Source organism: Amblyomma americanum, chromosome 10 (assembly GCF_052857255.1).
Source record: "Amblyomma americanum isolate KBUSLIRL-KWMA chromosome 10, ASM5285725v1, whole genome shotgun sequence".
NCBI classification, from domain to species: Eukaryota; Metazoa; Arthropoda; class Arachnida; order Ixodida; family Ixodidae; genus Amblyomma; species Amblyomma americanum.
The window spans coordinates 54,887,979-54,915,741 of NC_135506.1; the positions used below are offsets into that span (position 1 = coordinate 54,887,979).

The 27,763-nt window shown below is 43.3% G+C and overlaps 1 protein-coding gene across 3 annotated transcripts; it reads right to left on the reverse strand.

Moving 5' to 3' along the window:
- Positions 1-4,384: 4,384 nt before the first annotated feature.
- On the reverse strand, positions 4,385-27,566 carry LOC144107443 (uncharacterized). Of its 3 annotated transcripts, XM_077640441.1 has the most exons (11): positions 27,353-27,490; positions 22,480-22,560; positions 21,339-21,555; positions 18,934-19,082; positions 17,127-17,244; positions 14,633-14,691; positions 12,226-12,342; positions 11,141-11,218; positions 9,616-9,682; positions 7,054-7,140; positions 4,385-5,839 (listed from the first exon to the last, which is right to left on the reverse strand). In XM_077640441.1, exons 3-11 carry the CDS (start codon positions 21,472-21,474, stop codon positions 5,781-5,783), a joined length of 870 nt encoding a protein of 289 aa, XP_077496567.1. In that variant the 5' UTR covers positions 21,475-21,555; positions 22,480-22,560; positions 27,353-27,490; the 3' UTR covers positions 4,385-5,780. The 3 variants fall into 3 exon arrangements, with proteins under 3 accessions (XP_077496567.1, XP_077496565.1, XP_077496566.1); XM_077640439.1 differs by lacking the exon at positions 22,480-22,560 and having other exon boundaries at positions 27,353-27,566; XM_077640440.1 differs by lacking the exon at positions 22,480-22,560 and having other exon boundaries at positions 27,349-27,483.
- Between the last annotated feature and the right edge of the window lie 197 nt (positions 27,567-27,763).

Here is a 27,763-nt window from a genome sequence, read left to right on the forward strand (position 1 = left end):
TTGCTTAGATTGCTTGGAACAAGCAGCTGCTGTAACCTCAACTGATGTAGGTGTTGCTGCAACTGAGGTTGGGAATTTCTCCTTTCAGTTTTGCTTGAAAACTCAGCTGTGCCAGCGAGTGAAAAACAGCTTGTACCATTGTTTCAGGCAACACTGTCAGTGCCAATCATAACTGTGAAATGTTTTGTTGCGGCTGCTGTACTTATGAAAATTACTTTCTTTTTGTTTCTTACGCAGGTTCATGTTGCTTCATGTTGAGCATGCAAAGCATGGCTAAAGTGTTAAGTCTGACAAAAGCTGCAGTGGTGTCAGACGCGGTGTCATACACTATGACACACAAAGGAACTCAAGAGAGCGGTACTTTGAAGCTTAAAATTATAGGAAAAAAAGAGTAAATATTATTTAGGCTGATCCCGCACAAGCAGACTTGAGCTTTAGGAAAATGTTAATCAATATTTATTGCCTATTTATGTCTTGGTCCTCGAGCTGTGACAGATGAACTAGAAGAAAGCAATGCTCAGAATGCATGTTTCTTGGCACCTTATTCATATGCTCAGGAAAGCCACTGCGAGGGTATTGAAACATGTTACTCCTTAACTTTGGTAAAAGATTTCGTTTGTTATTTCTAAACGACGCTTTGGCATACTCGGCTGTTCTGATTCCACTGTGAAATGATGACTGCTGGGGCTTTTTTGCATTCTTAAGCTTTCACTTGACTCAGTCCCCCGACATTCTTTCTCAAGGGCCATTACAACTTTTTCAGCTTCTGAAGGTGTCGTTGGACGAGGCTCTTTTTGAAGACATCCAACGAGGAGCCTTGCATTCCTCGCAGTGGTTAAAGTGGGCCTCGGCGTTACACGCGGCTCAGACCTCAACTTTTTAACAGACTGCCGCATTGCTGCATTTTCCCCCCCAATAATGCTCTCACACGTGTGATAAAAGAAAATTCTGAGAAAGACTGTCAAAGTGCTTGAAAGCTCTCACGTAGCTGCTGCTCCTATGCAGGCACTTTACAAGTGCCTGCTGTAGCAGTTATTCTCAGATTACTGCAGCATTGTAAGCGTTGGAAACGTGTTTTTGCTAATTGTGCTTTTTTTTCTTGCACTAAAAAAAAAAAGGAGATTCATGCTCAAATTGTGTCTCGTAGTAATAAAGTTGCACTTGATATTACACTGTTGTGCTTTTTGAATTCTGAGAGCCAGTACTGCACTGCAAACTCCTTCCTGAATGGCTAGACCTCAGGTTTTGTGGGAAAACGTGCTGGACTATGGGTACGAGTCAGTTAAACAGCAATGTGATGTTTGTCAGATGCCCGTTATCCACAGTGCTGGGTGCATGAATGCCCCTTAATGGTAAGGACTTAAGGCCAAGTCTACGCTCTAAACAGTAAGGAGTCAAAATGGAGTACGCTGTTCTCCAGTGCACTCCCTTTTATAAGAGGAAGCGTGCTAGATAACATCTTACTCGCTTTTTGCTCCCATTAGTGTTGAGAAAGTAGAAAATTCTCAGCCAAAATGAGCCACAGAATGAAGCTTGCTTCGGAGGACTAAAAGCAATTAAATGACAAAAGACTCAAGAGAGACAACAGCCACAACTATGGCTGTAGGCAAAGCAACATTACGGAAACCTTTTGCTGGTGTGGCTACTCTTGGGAGCACCACAATCCACCGAGCAATGATTTTTACAACACACTTAGCTGTCTGGAAATGCCGCTCAGCACAGTGTGGGCAACATATAACCTGCAAAAATGCTTGCAGTAAACATTAAATGTGTACTGGACTTGCTCCATAAGCCTCAACATGGACTGTTACTGCATGCCAGTGCTGCTGGAATATTTCCATTGCATGATACCGTGACCTGAACTCCCATGCAGTATCATGAGCATAGGCAAAGTCACATGGAAAAAAAAAAAAATTGCATTGCCTGCGGTTTAGAAACCAAATATCGGTATGGCTATGAATCGCCACATAACTGAAGCCTAGCTGATAAGACCAAAAGATAGTAAAAACTGCTTAAAATCTTCATGAGTGGCCCAGGACTTCCATGCTGCAGTAAAGACTATCAATGGCAACACGTACCGTATTTACACGATTGTAATTCGACCCCTACATCACATTTATGAAAAAAAAAAAAAAAACTTGGAGGTCGTTTACACTTGGCTCTTAATAACACAACGCGAAAGCACTATCCTGTGGTCTCCACTTATCGCCGCCGTTATCGGCTGCCGCGTGCGGGCGCGCTTGTGGGCACATTCCAAAATGAAAATTTATAAGTCACTGGACTTCTCATCCACACTTGCGCACTCGTACTCACTAGCGCTGCCGTCAGGATCGCTGCTGCGGTCCCAGAGCTCGTCGCTCTAACATCGTTGTGCAGCGAAATCCCGCACTTCGCAAACAGCCACATGACGACATTGTGTGGAACAGATGAAAATTTTGTCTCGCTGCAGCTGCCACAAATGCATCACCCGTTGCGAACGTCGAACTTGCAGCCCGGCGCACAGTTGTTCGTTTCTTCGGTGTAAAGAACGACCGCCATCTTGAGTGTAGCCATGAACGAGCGCTGGTCGCTTACCAGTGCTGGAGCACAAATGACGAAGCACTACATTAAAAACTTGTGATATGCGGCCAGCAGTAGTCAAATATGTCAGAGCCAATGAGAAACTACGCGTGAGCGGCGTCGGCTCTTCCATCGGCTACCGACACTCCCCAGCGCCGTTGCGATTCAGAGTGGCGGTGCCACCGCGATTGGAACAGCGGCCCTTCCATCAACTAATGACGCTCCCTTGAGCACAGAGTGCGTGGTTGAAAGTAAACAAAGAAGCTTGGACGACGTCTATTAAAGAGTAGAGAGCGAAGGCGTTATCGAGCCGCCGCCGCTTATCAGTAGCCGCAATCTGCGGCCACGTGTGGGGAGTGGGCTGGTGCTGGTTTGCTGCTTAGCAACAGCGGCCACCATGTGCGGGGTGGGGTTGGCGGTTCTGCGTGTTGACGTAGCAGCTGCTAAAGGCCAGCCAGCACCAAGAGTGGTGCGACGGAGCCGCGCAGCAAAAATGCAACCATGCTGTTGCGTACCTCATATCTTGTTTGTCTCGCCTTTATTTATGGTGCGATGCCTTGGTTTCGATTTTAAGTCGACCCCCCCACTTCGGATTTTGAAATTTTGAAAAACAGGTCGACTTACAATTGTGACCTAGCTGGTGAAACATCTTGAATAAACTTGTGAACTTATGTTAAGGCAATTTTTTTAAAGCTGCCACAGGCATTATATGTTGGACGTAATACACAATACTACTTGTGGTCCTCGAGCATTTTAACATCTTCTAAGAGCCGTTTACAGGAGTGTTTTAAGAGGTAAAGAGTATGTTAGGACGAGCAAAGGGATTAGAAAACAAAATGACCCTGCCCATGCCACCACGTATAATAGGAATGAGAAGAAGCGAGTGATATATATATGCTCAATTTGAGAACAGACTGAGAAACCATTCGGTACTCGCAGACTGTGAATACTTATACAGCCTTCAAGTTAAAAACATTATAGATCTGAAGCAGCCTTTGCATGAGGTTGGCTGTTATGCAAGAGTACATTGAAGTGCTTGCAGGTTGAAGTCATCAAATGTTTATTTTATAGCATAAAGAAATGGCCACAATGCACATCTAATGTAAGAGCTACTGGTATACAGTATAGTGCAGAGCGTAAATACTGCAAAAAGGTGCTGCACTATTGAAGGTTGTCAAAATTTGAGTTTCAATTTCTAGTGAATTCAAATGTCCAGCCCACTGCCACATGTCAATTTGCCTGCAGTTCAGTAATCGGTAAACATCTGAATGATCAACCAATTCATAAGTAAACAGCATAGTTTGGAGTCGGTGAGTTGTGCCTTAAGCAAGAGTCTTCTGAACCAGCCACTGAAGGTAGGAAGACCGATCGAATGGCAACCACTGCCATACGAGTTTGTTATGAATGCTCGAGCATATGCAAGTCAGTACCTATTCCTGCCAAACAGGCTCTCTTGGCTAAATAGCAATAAAACGATTGATGGAAAAAGATAAGCACACATACGCGCAAAAAATAACACAACACAAACAATGACATATACAAGTGGAGGCTCTGAGTAATGCAATTTCATGGTAGCTTTTATGCACACTACCAGTGACAAAGTGGTGCCTGAATATTTAGGTAAATACGATAGAACATTCCTGTTAATGACAGGCCACAGAAAATAAAAGTTCCCGGCTGTGGGTTCGCAACTTATACTTCCTTTGCATGGCTGCACTTATTACTTTTTACGAGAAAAAAAAAAATGCATGCACATGCATTTTGTCAGCTATGTCTACAAAGGCACATAGTCACCAATTAGGTTAAACATACCACAGACAATATAAAAAAATATGAATGCATTTATTCCACTGCTGGAAACAAGGAACAGGGCAAGCAGGCCGCACTCCACATATCTCCATCACAAACTTGTCGCAGAAAGGAGTGCACAAAACCACAAGGCACTGCACATGCAGATCATTTGTATAATAAGCTCAAAAAGAGTAATCTGTAATTCATTTGCAGTTTCTGCTCTTCAGTACAATTGTCTTTTCTTCACCACCTGTTTATACTTCTCTAAGGTCTCCCAAGACAATTTCAACCAATATGATGTGATTGTTTTGTAGAAAACCATAGAGCTTTGTGACTTTCTTCTTGTGTACCCCAAAAAATTTTCTCGAGGCACGATATGCAGTAGATGACTCATATGCAAAAACTTGCATATGGGTCATCATATGGGTCAATTTTTGCATACGCAAAAATTTCTTTTAAAGTTTCAACATGAACATTTGCTGTTATATCCTTCAAAGTCATTCTTTTTGCATGTAGAGGCTTTTTTATGACATCTTTTGACAAAAAAAAAACAACAAAAAACTCGAGTTGCACTAGAGGTCATTCCAGCAATGCTTTACTATATTTACAAGCTTCTCCATGAGCTTATCAACGAATTAGTTTGTTAGTAAGCTAGCCAATGAACACTGATAATATCAAGTACACACTAAATTTTAAAGTGTCAACAGAAATTTGTTGCGATTAGGTCCAGGAAAGCTTCAAAAAGAAACTGAGATTCAAGACAACCTGTAATGCCAAATGCTACTGTCTGTAGTGAAATATTTTTGAAAGCAGCACAGCTAGATAATTTCATGCTCTACAGCTTGCGAGGGACATCTAGCCATGGACACTTTGTAACAAATACTGGCAGACATCAACCCTAAAGGAACCTCTCACTGTCTTATCTGTATGAACAGGTATGCAGAGGATGCAACTCTCAAACTGTAGACTGAGACAGGCTAGCTTAAGATAACATGAAAATAGGATTAAAGTGTTAAAATCCATACATAACAGCTTAAAATCTTAAATATTTGTGAAAAACAGCATTAGAAAAGCAGCAAACAATAGCTGTCCAGCCAAGGAGATGCTAGTCATCCCTAAGTTGCCAAAATCCGCCCCAACATTTGAGTGATAGCATCTAAATAGTTGACTGCGCAATAAAAATGACGAAATAAACATTACTGCACAGGCTGCCTTACTTGTTACATGTAACACATGAGACAAGCCATGTTAGTCAGCTTAATTATTCCCATCAAGCACAAAGGGTTAACTTCCATGCTGCATCTCGCACCTTATGGTCGCAGTTGAGCACCCTCAAGAAAGAAGCAGGTGGTCCCGTCAAGCTTGGCTGGATGCAGCGCACACGCACTGCATGTGCTATGCATCATTAATTGTTTGGCACCATGATAAATTCAGTGTCTTCTCCCAGACAGCAGGCCAGTCGTCTCTGGAGTCAGGAGACCCAGGAATGCTTACGCAAGGAGAAGCAAAGGAAGGCACAAAATATTCATTGACAAGAAAGAAACAAGCAAACATACAATTAAAGAAATTATTCTTAAATTAAAATACATTCCAATCATAAACTTAAATTGTATAAGAAAGAAACAATGGTTCATAGTGCTTCATAGTCTGAGTGAAACACTTCATAGTCATAGAGTGAAACACTTTTTAGTTCACAGAGTGAAATGCTTCATAGTCCGAGTGAAACAGGGAAGGCTGCATCAACGACAGCATAACTGGGATGTTCTGTGGGGCTGTCTTCTCCCAGAAGAGATCAATGCATGAGATGATCTACCACTTGCGAAAATCATATAATTTCCGTGCAATGCTACCCAAATTTGTAAACATAGCGCCGACTACAGTGCACAATTTGCAGGATGGTTGTGTGCTTCCACCTTTGCTTACCGCATTTGAACAGAGCCGACAAATTCAACTGCTGCTAGCAAGCAAGGCTGGATGTACTAAAATTTGCTGAAACTTCGTAAATCATCTTGTCGGAGCTATCACAGTAGTATCAACAAAAACACCACAGACAAGCCTCCCTATCTCGGCTAAGATATCCTTTGCAAGCAGCCTGCTTTCGCTGAAACGGTGCAGCGAGGTGCAGTGAGTTCCCCAGTCACACGACTGTTTGGGTTTGTAGTCTGAAGCAGCATTAGGAGGATCATGTTAAAGCTGGCACGCTCAGGACCTCTTAGGCAAGAGCTAAACGATCTGCTGAATTCTGTACCCCTTTTTCTTTAACCTTCCTTTCTTGCTGTTTTCCCTGCTGCTTCACCACGTTCTGCGATTCTGCATGGGTTTATTAACAATACTATTCTCGCTTGGTAACTAGATACAATATACCCACTGTTAAGTTCCTGGGTGCTGCATTTTCCCAATTGGTACATCGTTGTGAGCCAGTCCCCCTGTAGCTCCCATGGAAACTCGCACAACACAAACTTGGCTGTCACACAGTAAATGTGGCAGCATTCATACGCATATAGACAGATAAGCTTAATTTTCAATCAATGATGGGGGGGGGCTTGTGCATGCTTTCATCGTTTGAGTGTGTCAGAGTCAGTCCCTTCCTGTCCTTTATAAAGCCAGGAAGTAGCACACAAAAATAAAAACATTCAACCAACCATCCCTAATAGCAGCGTTTTTAAAAAAAACGAGGGCAGCAGGTTTTAGCATATTGAATACCTTGGTTGACAAGTCCGCAATTGAAATTCTTGTAGACACGTAGCAATTCAATGTGAAGGTAGACCCTCATAAGGACGCAGAAGGCACCTGTAAGTCACCAAAAAAGTCACATGTCGGGCTTCTGCCAAAATGATGGGCACCCCAAAAGCTTACCATCTAGCCCAGCCAAAGAACATCAAGTGTTCCTTAGCAAGGCAGTTTGTTTGCTTTGAACAAGAAGAAAGCCTACCTTTTTATCTGATAATATATCTTGAGCTTCCCTTCTTCTTAATTTTTACCTTCTTTCAACTATATTTTCAACTGGCTTGAGATAAGGGAGGAATGCAATGATGACAATTTGTGCTATTCTCTATTCTATTAAATACAGTGCCAGGCAGTCAGAGATCAGCCTTCTATTCCTTCCTTTTGGTTACTGATGCTCGCCTACCTCAACTACAAATAAGCAGGATAAAGTTACCGATAGAGAAACGCAGCGGTGGCATGTGAGAATGAATACATTTTTATCTCATGTTTGCACTCAGTCCCACTAACCTAAACGAAATTACTTTCTTCAGCTCTTTGAAGCAGCAAGATTAAAGGCCATACCACACAGTGCAGTTAAAATCTAGAAGGGCAAACTTTTCAGGCATGCTGCGTCTGTGAAACAAGAGCGTAAATAAACCTTCTGCATGCACATTAGGCTCCAATTCTAAATAATGTTCGTCAAGTAGTCATGCATACAAAAAAAGCCAGTAGACTTTGTTCAAGATGAACTCTGTCAATGGGGACCGATGGCTAACATGAACAGTTCAACTTGTATGCTTTGATTAACCCATTTGCTTGCATTGTTCCGTACGCAAAGGCACTGCACGACCTGCATTGGCAAAAAGAATTGGCAATAACTCAAACTGAAAAGGTCATATGCGAGAAGTTTTCATTTTATTCAGGTGTTAAGACAATCACAAATCTACAGTAAGAAAAACCTTTCTTGTTTGCGAGAGATCCTAAAGCAGTCAGCGGTATGAAAAGCGAAGTGGCACTTGTCTCGCTTCTGACAGTTCTCACTGTTTTTTCATGGGATTTGCACACTGAATGTTTGAATAATGCTTTCTGCTATGCCGTTATTTAGAGGTATTTGGTAGGGCTGTGCGAATATTCGATATTTCGAATACGAATCGAATATGTTTCATATTCGGTTCATATTCGTATTCGAGAAATGATATTCGTGAATTTCCGAATATTCGAAAATTCCCGAATACTCTGCAGCAGTCGTATATTGCGCCGACTTTCGTAAATTTGACTGTGGAAAAAGCGCAATACCTGGGCAAATTATCTGAATATAGAGTTTAAAGTTCCAGGAAAACAATATAAAGGCCCTGTTCTCTTTCTTCTCCATCGTTTATCGCGTGGACCGATCGCATTCCGATGCCGCTAGGCTTGACCTTGTGCGCAATTCCGCAAGTGGGCTTTCCCACATACCACGCGTGCTGCGAACAACGTGGGGGACGACCCGCTTCTAACAATTGCAACGCAAGAGCGCGTTTATTTTTTTATCCTTCCGCAACATGTAATCTAATTAGTGCCCACACCCATGGCATTCGTTCTGTCGCCTTAACTCTCTGAACGTGAACACCGCCATCTTGTTTTGGTCAACTACGCCATGCGGGAAAGCCTAATGTCTGAACTGGCAGGCTCAAAGTCCAAGCCCCAATCCTCACCTCACGGATCAAGTCACACTCTCTGCTTTCAGTATCATCTACAAGGTTAGGGTGTTTGCTGTCTGCATCTACTTCAGCGCCAAAAAACAGCATGTGAATTTCAGCAAGCCCAAAACTTGTCCTGCCACAATGCCATGGCCGTGTTAAAAAGAAGCGGCGAGAGAAGAATGTTTTTTTTTCCTGCAATATACTTTCGAAACTAGTGAGCAACTATAGTGTCATCTTATGTGAAAACTACTACCCAATCCAAGAATTAGCAGCCAAGCATGTGGCACCAACTACTGACACGTATTAAAAACGAACGTGTTGAAGTGAGTATGGTGAATCGCTGTCTTTGGAAGCAAATAGGTAGGTTAACATGCACTCCTGCACTGCCAACTGGAAACAAATAAACGCTTTTTGCAAGTTAGATGTTTTCTAAACCTAGGAAGCAATGGTTCATTGCAGGTGGCGTTCGATATAACATGTTATTAAGCCCATACAGCTTTTCAAGCAGAAGTAAAGTTTCTACAGGAGCGTTAAAACCGAGAGAAGCCTCTCGCAGATACTATCAAGGAAATTTTCTATCACGTTAAAAATGCAATGATTGCTGCTTAAACCCACAACAACAGAATGCTTGACTGCAGGCTATGCATGCAATTTCTAAACGTATTTGTCTTCCAAAGTGTTGATATATATTTCTTAGCACACACCTTTTTATTTATGTTTACCCCATTAATGGCACACTAATCGTGACTACATGCCTGCGCACAACCTTGTATTTCAGGTTCCTCTGTTCAGCTGAACTTTTGGTGAGCTGGACAAATTTACAAGCTATCTAAAAGACAGTCTGGAGCAGAGAATTGAAAGGATATCAGGGCCCTACCTGAAACAAGATGCACAATGGGTGCGTCAGCAATCTGAACTGGCTTGTTTGGAAACCGGGCACTTATCTGAAACAGCAGCAGAAACTCTACTTTAACTTAGATCCAAGTGCAACACTCAGCATGTACTAAGGCATAGATTTAGAGCAGACAGTGAGAAATGTCATAACTTAAAACACACAACACTTATTCACACTACCAGGTTGAAATAAAATGCTAGTGAAAAAAAAAAAGAACTGTGAACATGCTTTAACTATTATCTCTTTCAAGTTCATGATTTGATACTGATGTAACGACCTTTGCAATGAGCACTCCTCAAGTACCACCATATTCCTCGCTGGACTCTTGCACAGAAGAATCTCGATGATACGGTCGCGGCTGATATCAAATGATACGAATGACATGGTCACCTGGCCAAATCGCATTGTGTACAATCAGCAGTATTTCGGCTTTTCCGAATGCTTTCCCTCGCCACTACAGATGATACAAACATGGGAGCTATGACCGCACCCGCGAGCACAGAGCGCTGCCCCTTAATTGTAATCAGTCACGTACTAGTATGTATCGCCAGCAACGCAGTAGGCACTGTGAGTTGTGAGTGGTGGCATGTGGCTGTGAATAAATCCCATCAGTCAAGAACATATATGCGTGGTTACGTTTCCTGTGCTTCTGCATACGGACGTTCATTTTCAGATTATACAAATTTTGAGCGATACAAACATTTTGATGTCCCGTAAAATTCGTATCATGAAGATTCTACTGTATGTACAGTCTGATGTCACTTGAAGGTGATCACTTCAGGCTTAACCTACTTGGATTAAAGTGCTCTCACACAGTTCATTTTAGCAAAAAGGCTTAGCTAGCCGAGGGATCCCTGTATCCTGCATGACCATTTTTATTGCGGGCTAAGTGACGTCACGCCAGAAAAAATGTATTAGTCAATTTTGGCCAGAACGAATACGATAAGCTTCAAATCACGCGAGACTGAACCCAGCACGGGCACCGTGAGAGTGGTAGAACGAACTATCCACACCTGTTTGCAGCACTCCAAAGAGCAGGTGTCTCAAAATCTGCATCCAAACGATACAAAACTTTATAGCTAGTTACCTATTTTAGATGTCTAGTTTATATTTCAGTCTATAATTTTAAATTAGATTTTTGTTTATACATTTAGCTTAGGTTTCAATGAGGGGAAGGTGTAGTAGAGACACCAGTGTACTGATATTTCAGTGCAAGTTAAAGGGCTCCACGGAGTTGAAATCAACTGACAGCCCTCCACCACAGTGTGCTCAGTAGTTCGAAAACAGCTTTGGAGTTTAAAATGCATTAGCAAGAAATGCGAAACAACATGCATTTTCCTTCGAACTGGTCATGTTCCTTTTCAACTTGACAGCACATTTACATTTGCAGCAATTTTTTATCCATGGATCTCAATGCATGCCAGGATCAAACTCCGGGAACTAGCACTATCAATTGCTATGAATTTCATCTGTCATGCTACCCATAGGCCAGCATGCCCTCACTTACCTCAAGTGGGAGAAACAGCGGGGCTATCATGCTGAGTGCAACATAAGTGTACACTAAAAGCTGCCGTTCTTTCCTCACCTGAAATGCAAAGGTTTTAGGTTACCTACTAGCTACCAAGATACAAGCGAAAACATCCAAAATTGGCTGCAGGCTCTACATTCTATGATGAATTCTAATCACAGATCTGCAGCACTTCAGAATCAACTTTTTCGGCTTAATTTTGGGCAAGGCTATTTCAATGGCAGATCAGGGTCGTGGGTTGCATTTTCCAGTGGCAGATTGGGAATAGTTGCCAAGCCAAAGTCACTCCAGTGAGCAGTGCACACAGCTCCACCAAAATCGGTGGATTTGATCGTAAGTGTATATCACATATATTTCCTTTAGCGGAGCACTTTCTTCTATAGTCTTCTCGTCTCCCATCCATTCTGTGGCAGACAACACACATGGGAGGGCGCAAGGGATGCTGGGTGCTCTCTCTGTCAGCAGTGAGCAAGCATCCACAGCTTGCTTTAGTCCGACTCTCGAGTGTTAAAAACACAGGTTTGGTGTGAGTGCAACGCTCAGAGTCTGCAATCGCAGTACACTACTATAATTGACTACAACAAGAACCTACGATGAACAGAAAGAAATCACTGAAACTTCTAAGGCATCAGCTCAGAATACAGTGAACAGAGGCTGGTATTTCAGCATTTAGTGGAAGAGCTTAGGGGAAAACAAATGCTAAATACAAAGAGATACAAAGTGAAAACAGTATTTCAGACTTTACAAAGTAGTGTAGGTCCTTACAGCATTCATAGTACAGACATGGTAAAGAAGAAAAAATTTGAACGGCACCACTTGTAAACAAGGCATGGATCTTTTCTTCTGACCCTATATACAGACAACGAACATCACCAACACAAGGCAATGGCCACGTTATTCACATCAATGCAATTATAACGCATGTTTTCAAACAGCTGCTCTGCTTGAATTCATGGCAGCTGTCTGTACTCAGTCAGATCAGAAAAGGAAAACTAAATCTTTGATAAGCAATGAGAACCAAAAGAAACAAGCAAGCGAGGCAAAACAACAAGAACTGCACTCACAGCCAGCGATCCAACACTCCAAAGGACCAGACTGTACACAATGATGATCGCCATTGTTGTGAACTGCCACGGGGTACTATGAACACCGGCATTCAGCACCAGGATTCCGAATATAGTCTGCATCAAACAAGGCATCCTATTCTAGCAGCCATCGAAAACAAGAACAGTACACCTGCACACAAGGTATCTCAAAGTCAGCGGGGGACACTTTTAGCTAACACAGAAATGGATCACTGAACAAGTGATCCTTTGTGGCAATTGTGTAAACATGTGATCCTTGGCATGCCAGCCAAATCAGTCTGTCAGTGCTTAATCGCCACCGTGCTCGATGGCCTCGGCCCGGTGTGCCCACGCCGACACACACATGCTTGCAGGCTGTATATGAAGTTGTGGTCAGTGTGACACAAGATAGAATGACCAAAGGCATAAAAACGAAACTACGCCGCAGAAGACAACACACGGGCAGCGCTGTACCAAATGCGGCTGCGCGGGTTGGCTTCTAGGCTTTAGTTTCTGTCAACAATTTCTTTTGTGACATCTGAAGCTTAAAAGACACATTCCCTCCTCGCTGTTTCCTCCCTTCCACACACAGCTCCTCAGGCAGACGGAGGGCCATCACTCCATGAACGTTTCGGGAATTTTGTGCACATGCAGATCCATTGCGCAGCACATGCAGATAACTACGCTGCGTTTACATTTTTTTTAAAATCCGCAGACAAACAGCAAAACACAGGGGTACACTTTCTTTTTTTTCGCGGTCCCATGAAAGATGCAACAGCGGAGTTCTTCGGTACACTGATGATACTAGCCTGTCTGTCATTGCATTACTGTTCAAGAGCTATCCCGCATTGGTAACTCACATTAAAATAATTGCAAGAATGGAGCGTGGATAACAAATTAATTATTATAATGCATAGAAAACAAGAGAAACTATGCTTAGAACTAAAACCTCTGCATCACAAACTCTACCAGACCTGTTTTTAGGAAGAACAAACATACCTTACATGAGAGACAACCAAACTCTCAAAGTAATGCCTAACAAACGCCCATCCTGAGGCGTCCACTTTGACGACCTAAAAGAAAAGCTCTCAAAAGCATAGTTATTAACAAATTTAAGCACCTCTTGCCTCAGAATATTAAACTGCTTATCTAAAACTCAAATTTCACTAGTCAGGTAACCTAAGCCCATTTAGCATGGGGAATCATCACAGATGGTAATACGTGTAAAAGCTCTTAGGTGATCCTCGGTGGATTGTTTGAATGCGTCAACATTTTCTGTTGCTGCTGAATGCTTAACAATGCCTTTGCCTTTGCCTAGCACTGTCATTGGACCATATGCTCATCAACACAGCCAGGTCCAACCATCAACACTTCAAAAATCTTGCAACACGAAGCTAAATAATAATAATAATAATAATAATAATAATAATAATAATAATAATAATAATAATAATAATAATAATAATAATAATAATTGGTTTTCGAGGAAAGGAAATGACGCAGTATCTGTCCCGTACATCAGTGGGCACCTGAACCGCACCGCGCCTAAGGGAAGGGATAAAGGAGGGAGCGAAAGAAGAGAGGAAGAAAGAGGTGCCGTAGTGGAGGGCTCCGGAATAATTTCGACCACCTGGGGATCTTTAACATGCGCTGACATCGCACAGCACACGGGCGCCTTAGCGTTTTGCCTCCATAAAAACGCAGCCGCCGCGATCGGGTTCGAGCCCGGGAACTCCGGATCAGTAGGCGAGCGGCCTAACCACTGAGCCACCGCGGCGGGTAATTGAAGACATGTTTTCAGGTGCAACACTATTTCCAACTAAGGTTGTAAAAATCACCAAAAAGTACAGATTACTACTTTCTCTCTCTTTCTTTTCTTTAATATGAGGAAATGCTCAAGATACTAAAGAGCCAGTGGCCCAAGGTTTCACTATATTAAGACAGAGGCAAATACATGCCCTGGACTAGGAGTAATATCTTTTCTCAGCTGCAAGAACAAATTAATTCTATTAAGTCCCCTCTTGTAGGCATAGAGCAGCAGTTCATTAAAAATCAATGTTTTCTATGACAACTGTTAATGACAAAGAAAGTAAAGAAAGGGGATCAAGCAATAACATTAAATTAAAATGCAGCTATACAAGAGAAAGTTAGACAGCTTTCTCCATACTGAACTAAAAGAGCAACACAGAAATAATATTCCACTCATTCTCTTTATGAAGTTGCAGTCAAATGTAGTATGATTTGTCGGATTTGTGGCTGCACTCCACCCATGGGAAACAAATATACAACGCAGTAATTTGCAACCAAATACATCAGTAAGGTGGCCCATACAGCTAAAAAAAAAGCATAATCAAAGGACTGCCACCACGGCGCAATGTTCAGCCCAATGTTCAATGTTCCAACTCACATAAGACAGAAACTCCAGCTTCAACAGGGCAAGAAATTTGCAAAATGTCCTGTACATCTCTGGAACAACAAAAAGAAACAGCTTAGGCAACACCCGTTCCTTGCAGTATGCTCCTCTTACAGTTAATCAGCAGAACTAAACCATTCTTGTTTTACAAGCTGATGAAAAGCTGAAAAACTGATATAAAAGTAGCAGCAAAAGTAAGTGGGCAGAAATTTTGCCCACTGCTTACAGTGCCTTTGTGCCACATCTGATGACTTCAGTTTATCAACACACACGTACACATACGGACAGACATACAAGTTTGCCCATTCCCTTTTTGCCCTGCTGGCTGAAACTGGGCGCTTTATAACACGGGCATACCCTGTGCAATACATAACTAAGCATTGAATGCATAGAACTTTTCATCAATTAACCTACCAATAAAAAGTTCTGAGCTTGCTTGCATTAAATAAAGCACATCCCTCTATTGCTACACAGTACTTTTAAAACATACTTCCACGCATGCAAAAAAAGGGCCATCAATTGGAATGAATTCCTAACCGTTTTTAGGTTCACTGCCTCAGCATTTTCGATGAAAAAACTTTGTTCTTGAGACAAAAACTGACTACATCATTCTAATTATAACTGAAGAATAAAAACCAATCATTCTAACTATAAATTAAGCATAAAAACCAAAGTAAGCGATATTTATAACTTCTTCTTCACAATCAAGTGGCTCAATTATCTTTTGGCTATGTTCTGTATATTACCTACACCCCTCCTTTATGTTCATGCCCACAATGATGATAATATGCCTATTATGTATCATATCATGATAAACAAAACAGCTTCACTTGGCATGAAACATCTATTTCTAAAAGATGAAAAATAGGGGTGAAGGCACTCTTTCCCAATACCCAAGCCACCACATAATGCGTGCAGTGGAGCTTCATTAATTCAAGCTGCACAAGAGATAGAAAACTTGACCAAACAAATCGAAATTCAAGCTTAAAGGGAGCATCTTAAATTGCGATGCTAAAATTCTGCGCGAGTCGGCACATTGTGCCCGCACGGTTTAGAATTCGTACTGTTCTTGAACGTCTTCCCCTGCATGAACTTGAACAGTAGTCAGAGTTCGCTGAACTGATCTGTACCAAGTCTTTCGTCCCGAACACGGGAAGAGGTAGCAGCGAATCGTGTGGGAGGTGTACGGCCTCACACGTAGATGGGCAGCGTGGAAGGAAATACTGGTGGAGTTCAAAGCAAGGTCAGCGTACTCGCGGCAAAACGCACCACAATTAAATTCTGAATTTTCTAGCGTAAAACAGTAAATAACTGGTGTTTCGATGACAGGCAAGACGCCTCTCATTATACGCAAGCCACCGCAGAGTGCATATCGCTAGAAGCGATGCCGATTTTGGCTCTAGTCGCTAAGCTTAATGACGAAGGCCAACGCCGACGGAGCGCTTGCTTCGGCCGTTTCTCAGTTCTTATTGTTTCGTCATCCTCGCATTCTCGTTCCGGGCCCATCATACTGTGGGCGCAGCGCAGTTCCCGTAGCGGCATGTGCACTTTCTTGTCCACAACTTGTCCCAACTCGTGCGTTCAGTGGCCACATGCCGAGGGCAGCGCAGCCAGGCCGAGCTCGTTAAAGTGGTCGCCGCCCGTCGTCTGTGCACATGACGCGTTGTGAAATTTAGTCATGAGGAGCTTCAGAATGTGTGCAATACAACTGCCGCCTTCCTCCTGCATACTGGCAATAAATTTGGGATTTTTTTCGGTGAAATTTGACTTCCTGAACTGCCTGATTTTTCGGTCGTTTTTGCGGTCCCCAGAGAGTAAGAAAAAAAATTGGATATACGTAGCAAACGGTAAGGCATAGCTTGGTTAGCCTTCGTTAATCTTGATTGCAAGTCCAGGTTAGTCTGGTTGTCTGGCTAGCTGTTGTCACGTGGTTCGTCACGTGACCAGTCACGTGGTTGGTCACGTGGTGCGGTGTGACCACGGTGGGAATGCGAGCACGGCGAAACTGCGAGTTTGTGGCCAATGTAGCTTTTGCTACAAAATCAGTCGTCGACAGTATATTCAATGTTGTTGTTAAAAAGTTTTTTGGCTTTTAGTGGCTCCGTTGATACTTGTTCGGCACCAAGAGATGCATTTATCGTTGAGAAATCCTTTATTTAAACTCAAGCTGTCAGTGACAAAAAGGACTCTGTGGTAACCAACTAGAAGTGATGAGCATGTGGCCTAGCCTCAAAGATATGTCTAAATAGAAAAAGCACTGACATCATTGCCGTCCGTTAGTGAAAACAGTTGGTGGTGAAGAAACCTGTACTTTTTCTTTGTTATTTTCCAGCTCAAAAAAGCTCTGTTTTCAGTGAGAGTGGCCTCTTTGCCATTAGAGCACAGTAAACAACCAACATGGACCAACTCCTATTTATCCTCAGTGTACCTTTAAAACAAGACAGCACCGCACAACACAGCTTGAGGAAGGAAAGAAAGGAGGCTCTACCTATCATTCCTTCAGAGACTCCAACGAGCACAAATTCCGTCCAAGTCGGGTGAAAGACTGTCTTGGTGGCCAGGACCGCTGATATGCTTGTCGTGGTAGCTGCCACTAGTGCTCGGTACTGTGAAAAACAACAAAACAAGCAAACACCTGCAGGTCCTCCTCAAGAAATTGGGAAGGTGTGGAAAACTACTCTGGCAACCAAAAAAATACAAAACTTTCACTATGAACAAAATGTCTCTGATGGCTTAGTGATTACAGCCTTCCTACTACTTGGCATGAGTCATGGAATTAAACCCAACTGTGTCAGCTGCATTCGTAGAGAAGAAAAATGCAAAACCACCCGCGTGCTCAGTTCGAACAAACATTTTGAGGTTGTTTGCACCTCGCATATACGATAGATGAGCGAGTCCGGCATGCCCCTGCGCCTGTGCAGCATGCCCGCAAGCAGGTAGTAAAATATAGATGCTATTGTACCAATCATACGCATTAGTGCAGAAAAAAAAGCAACAGTCCCTTTGTACAGCAATATCTCGTTAATTTGGAGAAGTGGATAATTCGGACACTCCACTCTGTCCTGTCAAACATAAGTAAGATTCTATGGTTTGCAACTCGTTAATTTAGAGGAATCCAGCTGTACTTCAGTTAATTCGGACAGGTGGCACAGCTCGCATGTGCACAGGGCACTGGAGATGGGGAGATGATGTTGAGTAAGCGATTCAGAAGTTTGGCCACTATATCACGAGCAGTGCTAGCGTCCAGCCGAAATGTTAAAGCACAATGCTCATCGTGATGATCATTGGCTGCGAAGCCATTTCCTTGTTTTCGTTGTATGCTGTCAGCATTCTTCGTGTTAACACAAAGCCTGCAATCGTTTTCCACTGTCACATGCATGCAAAAAGTGTGTGCTTTCTTTTCTGCTGGGAGTGTGTACATGCAGGGGGAGGCTGTTGATGCACTGAGTGTCTTATAGGACATATTATGTGTTGAACTATGAAAAAATAGTCACTTTGTCAGGAAGTCAATCAACATTGTGGATGTTGAAAATAAGGAAACTTCAGTGAAACTGATTTTTGCACAAATTTTTCGAGTGGGACAATCAACAATTTCAAATTTTTTCAAGAAATAAAGGTATGTTGATGTGAGGCATTTTGTAATGATTTTTTAGGACCCCCCCCCTTTCCTATAATTCAACATTCAGTTAATTTGAGCATTTTCTCCACTTCTGTGAAATCCAAATTACCAAGGTTTCAGTGCATTCCCCTGTTATGTTCTGCAGTGAAGCAAACTAAGAAAATTTAGCCTTTTTCTGTAAACATTAAATTCAAATATACGCTGGGTACGCCTAAAAGCAATAGCGCTGCCTCTAAGTGGTTCATAGTTGAATCTTTCCTACAGAATATACACCAGCAAAGTAGGCGTGAGAGAGAATTTATTTAAACAAAAGGCAAAAAGAATGAAAGCACAAGCACTTTGATAATTCGAAATATGAGCGGAAACAATTTAATCTCTTGATGTCAGTGATAAAAACGACTGTAAAATCGCCAGTTATAAGTGAACGACAGTTTAGCCTGGCCTCAGATCCGCGAAGAAGAAAACTGCCTTCACGGCATTAGTCTGCTCGTGAAAACGGCTCCTGGCGGTGACATTCACCTTCCACTTTTTTTTTCCTTTCCTCACTTAGGAAAGCTCCATTTTCAGTGGTGGTAGCCTCTTTGTCATTATAAGGCAGTAATCCATCCATACAAGGAAACTTCAGTTTGTTCTTAGCCTCCCTTTGAATGTGCGTACGTGTGGGAACATTGCCTACCAAAATGAGCGAAGAGTTGTGGCTGTCTCCGCAGACAAAGTACTCTGTGGCACTGTAGACCGATGCCAAAATCATGCATGCCATGTGCAGTGCAATCTCGTACTCGTGCTCCAAGAGGACTCCAGACACCCCAAACCATGCTCCAAATGCTGGCAGCCAAGGAGAAGGAAGAATAACTTGCTGTGACATTCTTTGCTCAGACACTCGTTGCAAATGTTTACTCATGCAGCACACCCATGTTAGTGCACACGGTGCTGTATGGCCCAATATGGCACACAACACCTAGGGTACGGTAGAAAAAAAAAAAAAGCAGTTGGCAACAAAAGACCACGGCCTGCAGAATCATAGCAGTGAACGAAATAAATATTATAATGTTTCCCTCAAATAAACAATTCAGAGGCATCAAAATTCTAGCACTTATAAATTCGTCTAGTGATCAGCCTTTTGTTCAGGTAATAAGAAAAACTTTAACAACGCTCTATTTCCCTGTCACAAAAGAACAGTAAGTACAATGTGGCCATAAATGTGTGCACAGCTTAACTGCTGAGTGAAGCTCTATCCAACTAGAGTGAGTTTTGAAATGAAAAATACTTCCAAGTGAAAGATCAAGAATTATCCGCAACACAGTATTTTTTTAGAACTGATGTAGAAATAGAACAAAGCCCTTCACTGAAAATTTGTCTCTTCTGTAATGTCAGGCTATACTGTACCTAAACATCTATGAGTAAATACCTACTAGGACAACCGAGTTTGTAACGTCCACATGACAAGGCACTACTCAAAGACCAATTGAATAAAATGAATTAATAAAACAACTAGGCAGCAATGCATCGAGAGGTTTCGTTTTTTTTCTTCACTGTAGGCTCTAAACCAATGCTACCAAAGCTGCCCAGTCATGGGTTTTGTATGTACTACGAAACAACTAATTTACTTTTAACCCCTTAACTGGGGAGTGCAGCTTTGACACCTGTCTGCAGCAGGTCTGAAGACGCAGCTCTTTTTTTCCCAAATGTGCAACAAACAAGACTAGCTGCTTCCACCCAGCAGAACTAACATGAACTATGCCTAAATAAGTCTAGTTTAATTTATTTGCAATAGGTGGGCTGAATATTGACTGTTTTTGGAGTAATGTGAAGTGCAAGCTGCCCTCTGTGTCACACCCTGCTTCAATATACTAATCGCACTAAGAAAAACATGAGCAGAAAAAGAATTTTTCTTGAAAAAAATTGAAAGTATGGTTACCAGTGGTTAACTTGAGATTCAGCGACAGCTGTTAAGATATTTGTACAGACAATATGAAAGCAACCTCAAATCTGCATAATTTTAGGGCACTGTTTTTAATTTTCCGCACGCAGTCATTTTTCATACAGGTCTCCTCTCCAGTCCACCGCTCTAGAAGAGCAGTGCCGCCGATGATCCTCTTCTCTCCTTGGGCCGCGCTTTTCGCAGCAGCTGCCGCAGGTGGACTGTGCTACATTTCTCCGCTCTCGCTACACCCTTCACTCTCCTTCCACGGTAACCATATCCCGCATGGTTACCTTGGCGCACCTTCCTACACTCTCGCCATAACCTCCTCTCGCTGTACCCTCCCTTCCACGGCAACCCTCTTTCTCCTTATAGGGTAACTACCCTCCGTTTGGTTCCCATGGCAGCCACGTTCCAGGCGCACCTTCCCATGCTCTCGCCATAACCTCCTCCTTCCACAAAACCACCTTCTGGACAGTTACCGTTGTAACCATCCTCTGGCTATGCCTTCCTACACTCTCGCCATAAAGCCTTCTTTCATGGAAACCCTCCTCATCCTTCCAGGTTAAATACCCTCCGGGTGGTTCCCGTGGCAACCGCCGACCAGCTGCGCCTTCTTACACTCTCGCCATACCCTCCTCTTTCCATGGTAATCATCCTCCACATGGCGCCTGTGGTAACCAGCCACCAGTTACGCATTTCTGCGCTTATGTGATACCTTCCTTCTTGCACTGTAACCACCCCCCCGAGTGGTTCCCATGGCAACGCACCCGCCGGTTACTTTGAAAACTACAACAGACAATGACAGATGACATCCTACTACAATGCAAAACCCAGGAACGGGCGCTTAACAGCTCTTGCTCTAAAATCTTATAATAAACGTATTATGAGATTCAAGGAAATAGGAAGTGGGATTTATTTGTTTCGTGTAACAAGTAGTTGCATTATTTTTCAGCAAAATGTCTCCCCAAGGAGTCACTGGCAAAGAAAAAAAAAGATCTCCAGTTAGATGGTCAAGTACCCTATGCAATGCGAGTATTAGAGGCCAGGTCAACAGCCAATGACACACAGGCTGCCTTTACCTACATAGCACTCAAAGCAAGCTTACAATTCGTCCCGATTGACATCCGATGGACACGACATCAAAGGTTGAAACTAACCGACGGTAAATATCACGATGACATCAAAGGCAAATGGGTCATAGGGCTGAACTGGCAGTGTGCTACTGCCATCCGTGCCATTGATGGGCACAGCCAGCACCTCCTGCGCCGACTCGATGAGCAGCGGGATGCCCATGCCGAGCTGAACCACCACGTTGATGACATTGCAGAAGAGCAGCAGCAGCTCATGCCAGGTGTACTTGAGGTAGAGGACACTCTGCAGACAATTAGAGACATAGCATGCAAGAGCAAAACATAAATGCATGTGGGGCTACCGAGCACACAAAAACCTCAAGTGCTACTGAAATTTTCAGACGCTGTTCAGTTCACAGTGCAGCTCAGTTCAGTTCTGTTCACACTTCTACAGGATCAGAATTTCTCAGTCGAATCGCGTAACATAAATTTGGATTTGTGCTAAAGAAATTTCATGTTAAAAGGAGCCTACCATGGACAAAAACCAAAAAACCTTTTCAGCCGAGAGATACAGTGGACGTGGAGATAAGGTACCTAGACGACCAAGACATCATAGAACAGGTAACAGGCCCAACACCGTGTGTCTCGGCTAATGTAATTGTGCTTAAGCACAATGGCATGCAATAAGCAAACAGAGCCATTGCCTCAGAACAGCACATCATGCCTAACGCCGAAGAGGTCATCAGCATTCTAAATAACGCAGCATTATTTTCAAAGTTGGATCTCAACGAGGGGTAGCACCAACTAAACTTGGAAGAAGGTTCATGAATGGTAATGACCTTTTCCATACATTATGGACTGAGAAGACAAAAAAGGCTCTTGTTTGGAGTCAATGCTGCTGTGGAGATATTCGAGGACACCATAAGAAAGGCAACTGCTACCCAAAGAAGAAGGAACCATTAATATCAGTGATGACATTCTTCCCTGCGGCATCCTGACAGCAAAACCGAAGAACATGGCCGACGTCTGTGGCTGGAGCTCAAGCATTTGGACGAAGCAGGGCTTATCCTGAATGAGGAAAAATGCATGCAACATTCTTTAGTCACATGTTCTCTGCTATCAGAGTCGGTGCATATCCTGGGAAAATGGAAGCAATGGCGAAGATAGCCCAACAGAAGTCGCAAGCCTACATGGGATGAAAAATTACTGCAGCTGTTTTATTCCTCACCTGGCACAAACAGTTGAACCGCTAAAGAGCCTCACCCATGCTCACACAGGGTTCTCTTGGATGGAGCAGCACCAGAAAGCCCTGGATTATGTAAAACAGGAGTTAAGGGGGGGATGCAGGCCTTGAGATTGCAGAAAATTGTGAAAGCATATTTTCTGGAAAAGTAGTCTTTCGTAATGAATATACTTTAGACTATACCTCTGTAAATTATCCATGCTCAAAACAATTCCAAAGTACAAAAAATTGGCAGTGGTTTAGCTCTGGTTAAACCTGGAGTGACGCGATAGCTACAGCTGGCCGGACTTGGTCACGTGAGCAACCACGTGACGACCCATGTGATCAGCCACGGCGCCGTGCCACCAGCAGCTGCTCCACGTCACGTGACCAACCACGTGACAGCGTGGCGGTGCAGCCACGGGGTGGCAGCACGGCCACAGGGTGGCGGCGCCACACTGAAGGTTCGGAATGCTATCGTAATGTAGCTATCGCTACAAAAAATATTTTGAGAGTCGCATGGCTAAAAATGAAACACGAGCTTCGAAATGATGTTCCACTTCACGGAATCACAATTCTGAAACCGCTCCTTAGCCGCCCATAGCCATTTTGCTACTGTTTGTAGGCTCGTTTCGTGCCCTTCCGCTTAACACCTCCCAAGATTGCAATAGAGCAGCGCAGCTAGTCCAGCCAACACTACAGCCGTTTTTCAGGTGATTCGATTTCCCACGGCTCACTAAAAGCTCACAGACTTCAAATTTATTTATCTCAGTTCGTAATTTTATAACTACAGCCTCCACCTAACGAAATTTTTCCCTGGTTTGCCTTGGGCAATTGAAATGACATTACTCTCAATTTATTAGGAGGAGAACTGTGCGCCGATGTTATTTTTACTAGCTTTTATATTATGTTTTAAATTTAACTAGTAGCTTTCCTAAATTACTAGCCAACCCATTTTGTACATTCTATTCACAGATTTTTTTACTAATGTATTTTCAGTGAGGCAAGTGTAAAAACAGCATCACTGCACAAAGTGCATGATAGGGGATGCAGCTTTGTAAATATTTATAATAATTTATAAACATTTTTTGGCTAACGTCCTGTAACGAAGGGGCTAATTAAAACCACAAAACTCCTTATAGCTCATATTCTAGTTAAGACATTCAAAATCTAATTGCATATTAGGACTCTACATAAAAAAGCATACTTTTACAGTAATTATGATAAAGATTGAACCAGAAATAAAAAGTGGTTTTAGAACCAGCATCCCCCCTCAACAAACCTTGCACGCTAGCATATTTTGAAGCCAGAGGGCTGACCTGATTGATGCTGACCTGACAGGATACCAGGAGTGTTGGCCCACGAAATGTCAAAAAAAAGAAAACCCAACATCTTAGCATGTTATAGCCGAGCACTAAAACCAACTGAGAGAAAATACCCACAGAATGGCAAAGGGATGCTGGCTATTATGTCAATGACTGAACACCTCTGCAAGTGCCTAACCAGAGGCAAATCCACAGTGAAGACAGTCTCCCTACCACTAACTAGTGTGTCCACAATCAAGAACCGAAGCGCAAAGCTAGCAGCAAAACTGGAACGTTTTAACCTGAGGCTACAACTACACTTCTGACATTAAGCACATGCTTAGGAAAGAAACCCCGCCAACTACCTGTCCAGACAACCACCAATGTGGGTGCAGAAGGTGTAGCGGTGGTCCCGGGTTCGAACGCCAGACAAGGACGAATTTTTCTTCAACTACGAAGTTTCGGTGGAAGCTGTACAGCTTTCCTTTGCAGCTGTATGGCTGCGTATTGGTGGATGCCAATGAGTAATTACTCCCTTATTACATCCAAAGAGTATATTGCAACAGAAGAGTATGCGTCCTTCATCTTGAAGACTAGTACACCCACAGCACTGACGATGCAGAAAATAGAAAAGGCATGCAAAAATGACCTGAAAATGAGACTGCTCATCGCAACACTAAAAGCAAGTGATCGGACATTATCTGAGAGACTAAAAAGATGAAAAGCTAAGTCCCTTCACACAGATCAGGGGTGAACTAATATTTTGCCAGTAGTGATGATGTTTTGAGCGAAACAAGGCTGGTAATACCAGAAGAAGCTCTATCACAAGCCATCCAGCTGGCACACAGGGAACATGAAGGCATGGTTAATACCAAACTGATCAAGGAGAAGATGTGGTTCCCAGGAATTGATAAAAAAAAAAGTGGAGTCAGCAATCAAAAACTGTGGAGAGTGCCAGAGAACAGCTGTAGAAAAAAATGTCCACCATTACGCATGACACCACTCTCAGATGGACCATGGCAGCCACTGGCAACAGGCTTGGTATCGAATGCAGAAACTGTGACAGGAAAGCGAAACAACATGTTCTCAAAGCATGGAAGGCCTTATGTGCTGAAGACCAACAACAGTCCCCCTTTCCTTGGGAAGCAATTTGCTGCATCCCTAGAGCTAACTGGTATTAGGCATCGCAAGGCAACACCCTTACGGTCGCAAGCAAATTGCGAGGTAGAAAGATTTATTAGAAACGTAAAGAAAACAGTCAAGACGTCAGGAAGCATCTAGAAAAAACATCTGAGTGAGTACCTTTTTAACTATGGAACAATTACATATCCCACAACACACCAGCTGAACTTCTCCTTGGAAGGAAGATTCACACCAACATTTCAGGGGAAATATCACAAAGAACTCTAAACAACTTACAGAGAAAAGAAGCAGATGATGAAGTGCTATGCTGACGGCAAATGTAGAGCAATGCCTCTCGTGGCTTTAAAGAAGAGGATGTAGTGATCACTCATCACCATGCTCTCATGAACACCCCTGCGAACTGCAGTCATATACAGTGACAAGGTTTCAGCAAACAGCGACCACTGCTGAGAAAGGAAAGAGAGCCCTCAGGAATGTCTCACTCTTCAAGCTCGTAACCCACGGAAGTCAGCAAACCAGAGCCACTGAGCAATGGTACCACTAAAACATACCCTGGTGGAAAAATCATCACATCACACAGATTCTCCACAAGCTGGACCAGTGGTTGAAAATTCAGGCCCTTCAGAAACCAGACAAGAACAACGCTCATCACGACCCCAGGTAGACCCCACCCAGGAACCAGGCAAAGCACTGACTGCCAAGCCCACAGAGAGCTGCTGACAAAATCAGAGGCTCGACTGATGCATTCCAACTCGCTAGAGGTCGAGGGAAATTGTAGTGTTCTGGAATGAAAGCTGCGCCGCCACCATACGCACTGCTGGATTGTAAAAAGAAAGAGTAGGTGAGAGAAGGCCCAAAAATGAACGTGAAAGTATGTGTTTATTTTGGTGAGAGTTAATCGGTTTGAATCCACTTGAAACACCTGGCTAAGATGACGCCCTAAGCTGAAACTTTCCGGTAGTGTGCCATGTGCATAGTGAAAGATGCACCGGAGTAAAGCAGCTATTGTAGCAACACACACACTTCAAGCAGTCAAAAGGATATTCTTACATGCAGCAAGCAAGACAGCTTCTATTCAAAGCCTTGACTAGGTAGTCAAGTGTTATGAAATCGCGTGAATCAATGAGCGATACGCTGAGTTGCACCAGTCCTTGCGTTTCTCGCGTGTATGTACGTGGTTCGTCTTGTTTTGCGCACATCTATCATCTGTATTATCACGCTGAGTGTGCTTTGGTAAACAACAAAAAAGAAACTTGCTGACTGTGCTAAACTTACAGATAGCTGCACAAATGCTGAGGACTCCGCATTCGTTTTACCCAAAAGCTGTGACAGCTACTTAAGCTATTTGTAAACGCAATTTGGCCGAAAATGTGTATTAGAGCGAGCATCTGCCCAGAGCTTATTTCAGTGGTTATGGTGCTCGGCTGCTGACACGAAAGACGCGGGTTCGATCCCGGCCGCGGCGGTCGAACTTCGATGGAGGCGAAATTCTAGAGGCTCGTGTACTGTGCGATGTCAGTGCACGTTAAAGAACACCGGGTGGTCGAAATTTCCGGAGCCCTTCACTACGGCGTCCCTCATAGCCTGGGTCGCTTTAGGACGTTAATCCCCCATAAACCTTTTCTCGAGCAATTACTTGATACCTACGGACGCGAAACTTACTTTTGTGTGAGAAACATCTGCCAAAAAACAACACAGTACTGCATTTTCCGTGTTTACAAGCGAAACCCGCCACAGAGCTGCATGCCAGTTTGTATATAATATTACTCACCAAGCGCCCACACTAGGTGAGTAATCAAATCCGCCCGATAATCCCCGCCCATATAGAAGGGAGCCCTTGACACTTTCCAGTTCCAGTTCTTTTTCTGTTGCATTTACTGGCGTTTTTGGATAAGAGGATTACAGTTTATGCGGTCATAGACTGCAGAGCTATTTATACCAAATAGTTACAGATACGCTGCTGTGCGTATTGCGCGCGCGTAGTACTGCACAATCTACATGACGCGTGGACGCGAAAACGAAAACAACGCGAAAGCACTGCGCTTTCGCCCGTCGACTACCAGTCGAGTACAGCTGTCGTCCCTCGAATTAATTAATCTAGTTTAAGGTATGTCACGCACACCTACCTCAGAACATGTAACACCGAAGTTTTCTGGTTGCAATGCCAGCTACAACATAATGCATGTAAATATAGCTGCGAAATCTCCATTCGACCTTGCAGTTTCCGACAAAGAACCACTAATAGTATGTTCCGACAAGTTTTCGGAAAAACGGAGGTTTGGGTTGGGCACAACGCCGGCAACACGCTGCCGCAAAGAAAGTGAATCTGATATAGGAACAAAATAATGATCGAGCGTCGATCCACTCATCTTTACCAGCCGTATCAATCGGGCGACTAGAGTTTATCTTGGAGGGAGCCGATATTTACTTACGCCGCGGTAGATCCTCGTGTAGGAGCCAGAATTCTCATACGCAGGCAAAAAGTCGACCCGAGGCATCGCCGCCTCTTATCGCTGTAAGCATAACTGTCATCAGAGAACTTGCTCACGCTGCAATCAGCCAGCGGAGAGCACGTGCTTTCTTGTTTATAGTTTTTTTCTCGGCGCGCTCCTGGGCGCGGTGGCCGGTGGTTTCACACCTCCTTTCCCTCTACATTTCTCCCTCCTTTGTCCATTGTTGCCGAACTCAGAGTTGTCAACGCACCAAGATGGTGGGGAAGACGTAAGTGAGAACCAAAATGTAAAAATGTCATCGCCGCTTTCCTACCTTGTGATCTACCATTATCAAGATGCATCGCTGATTTTAATGCATAAGCAGCACCAGCATTAACACTGCAAAAAAGC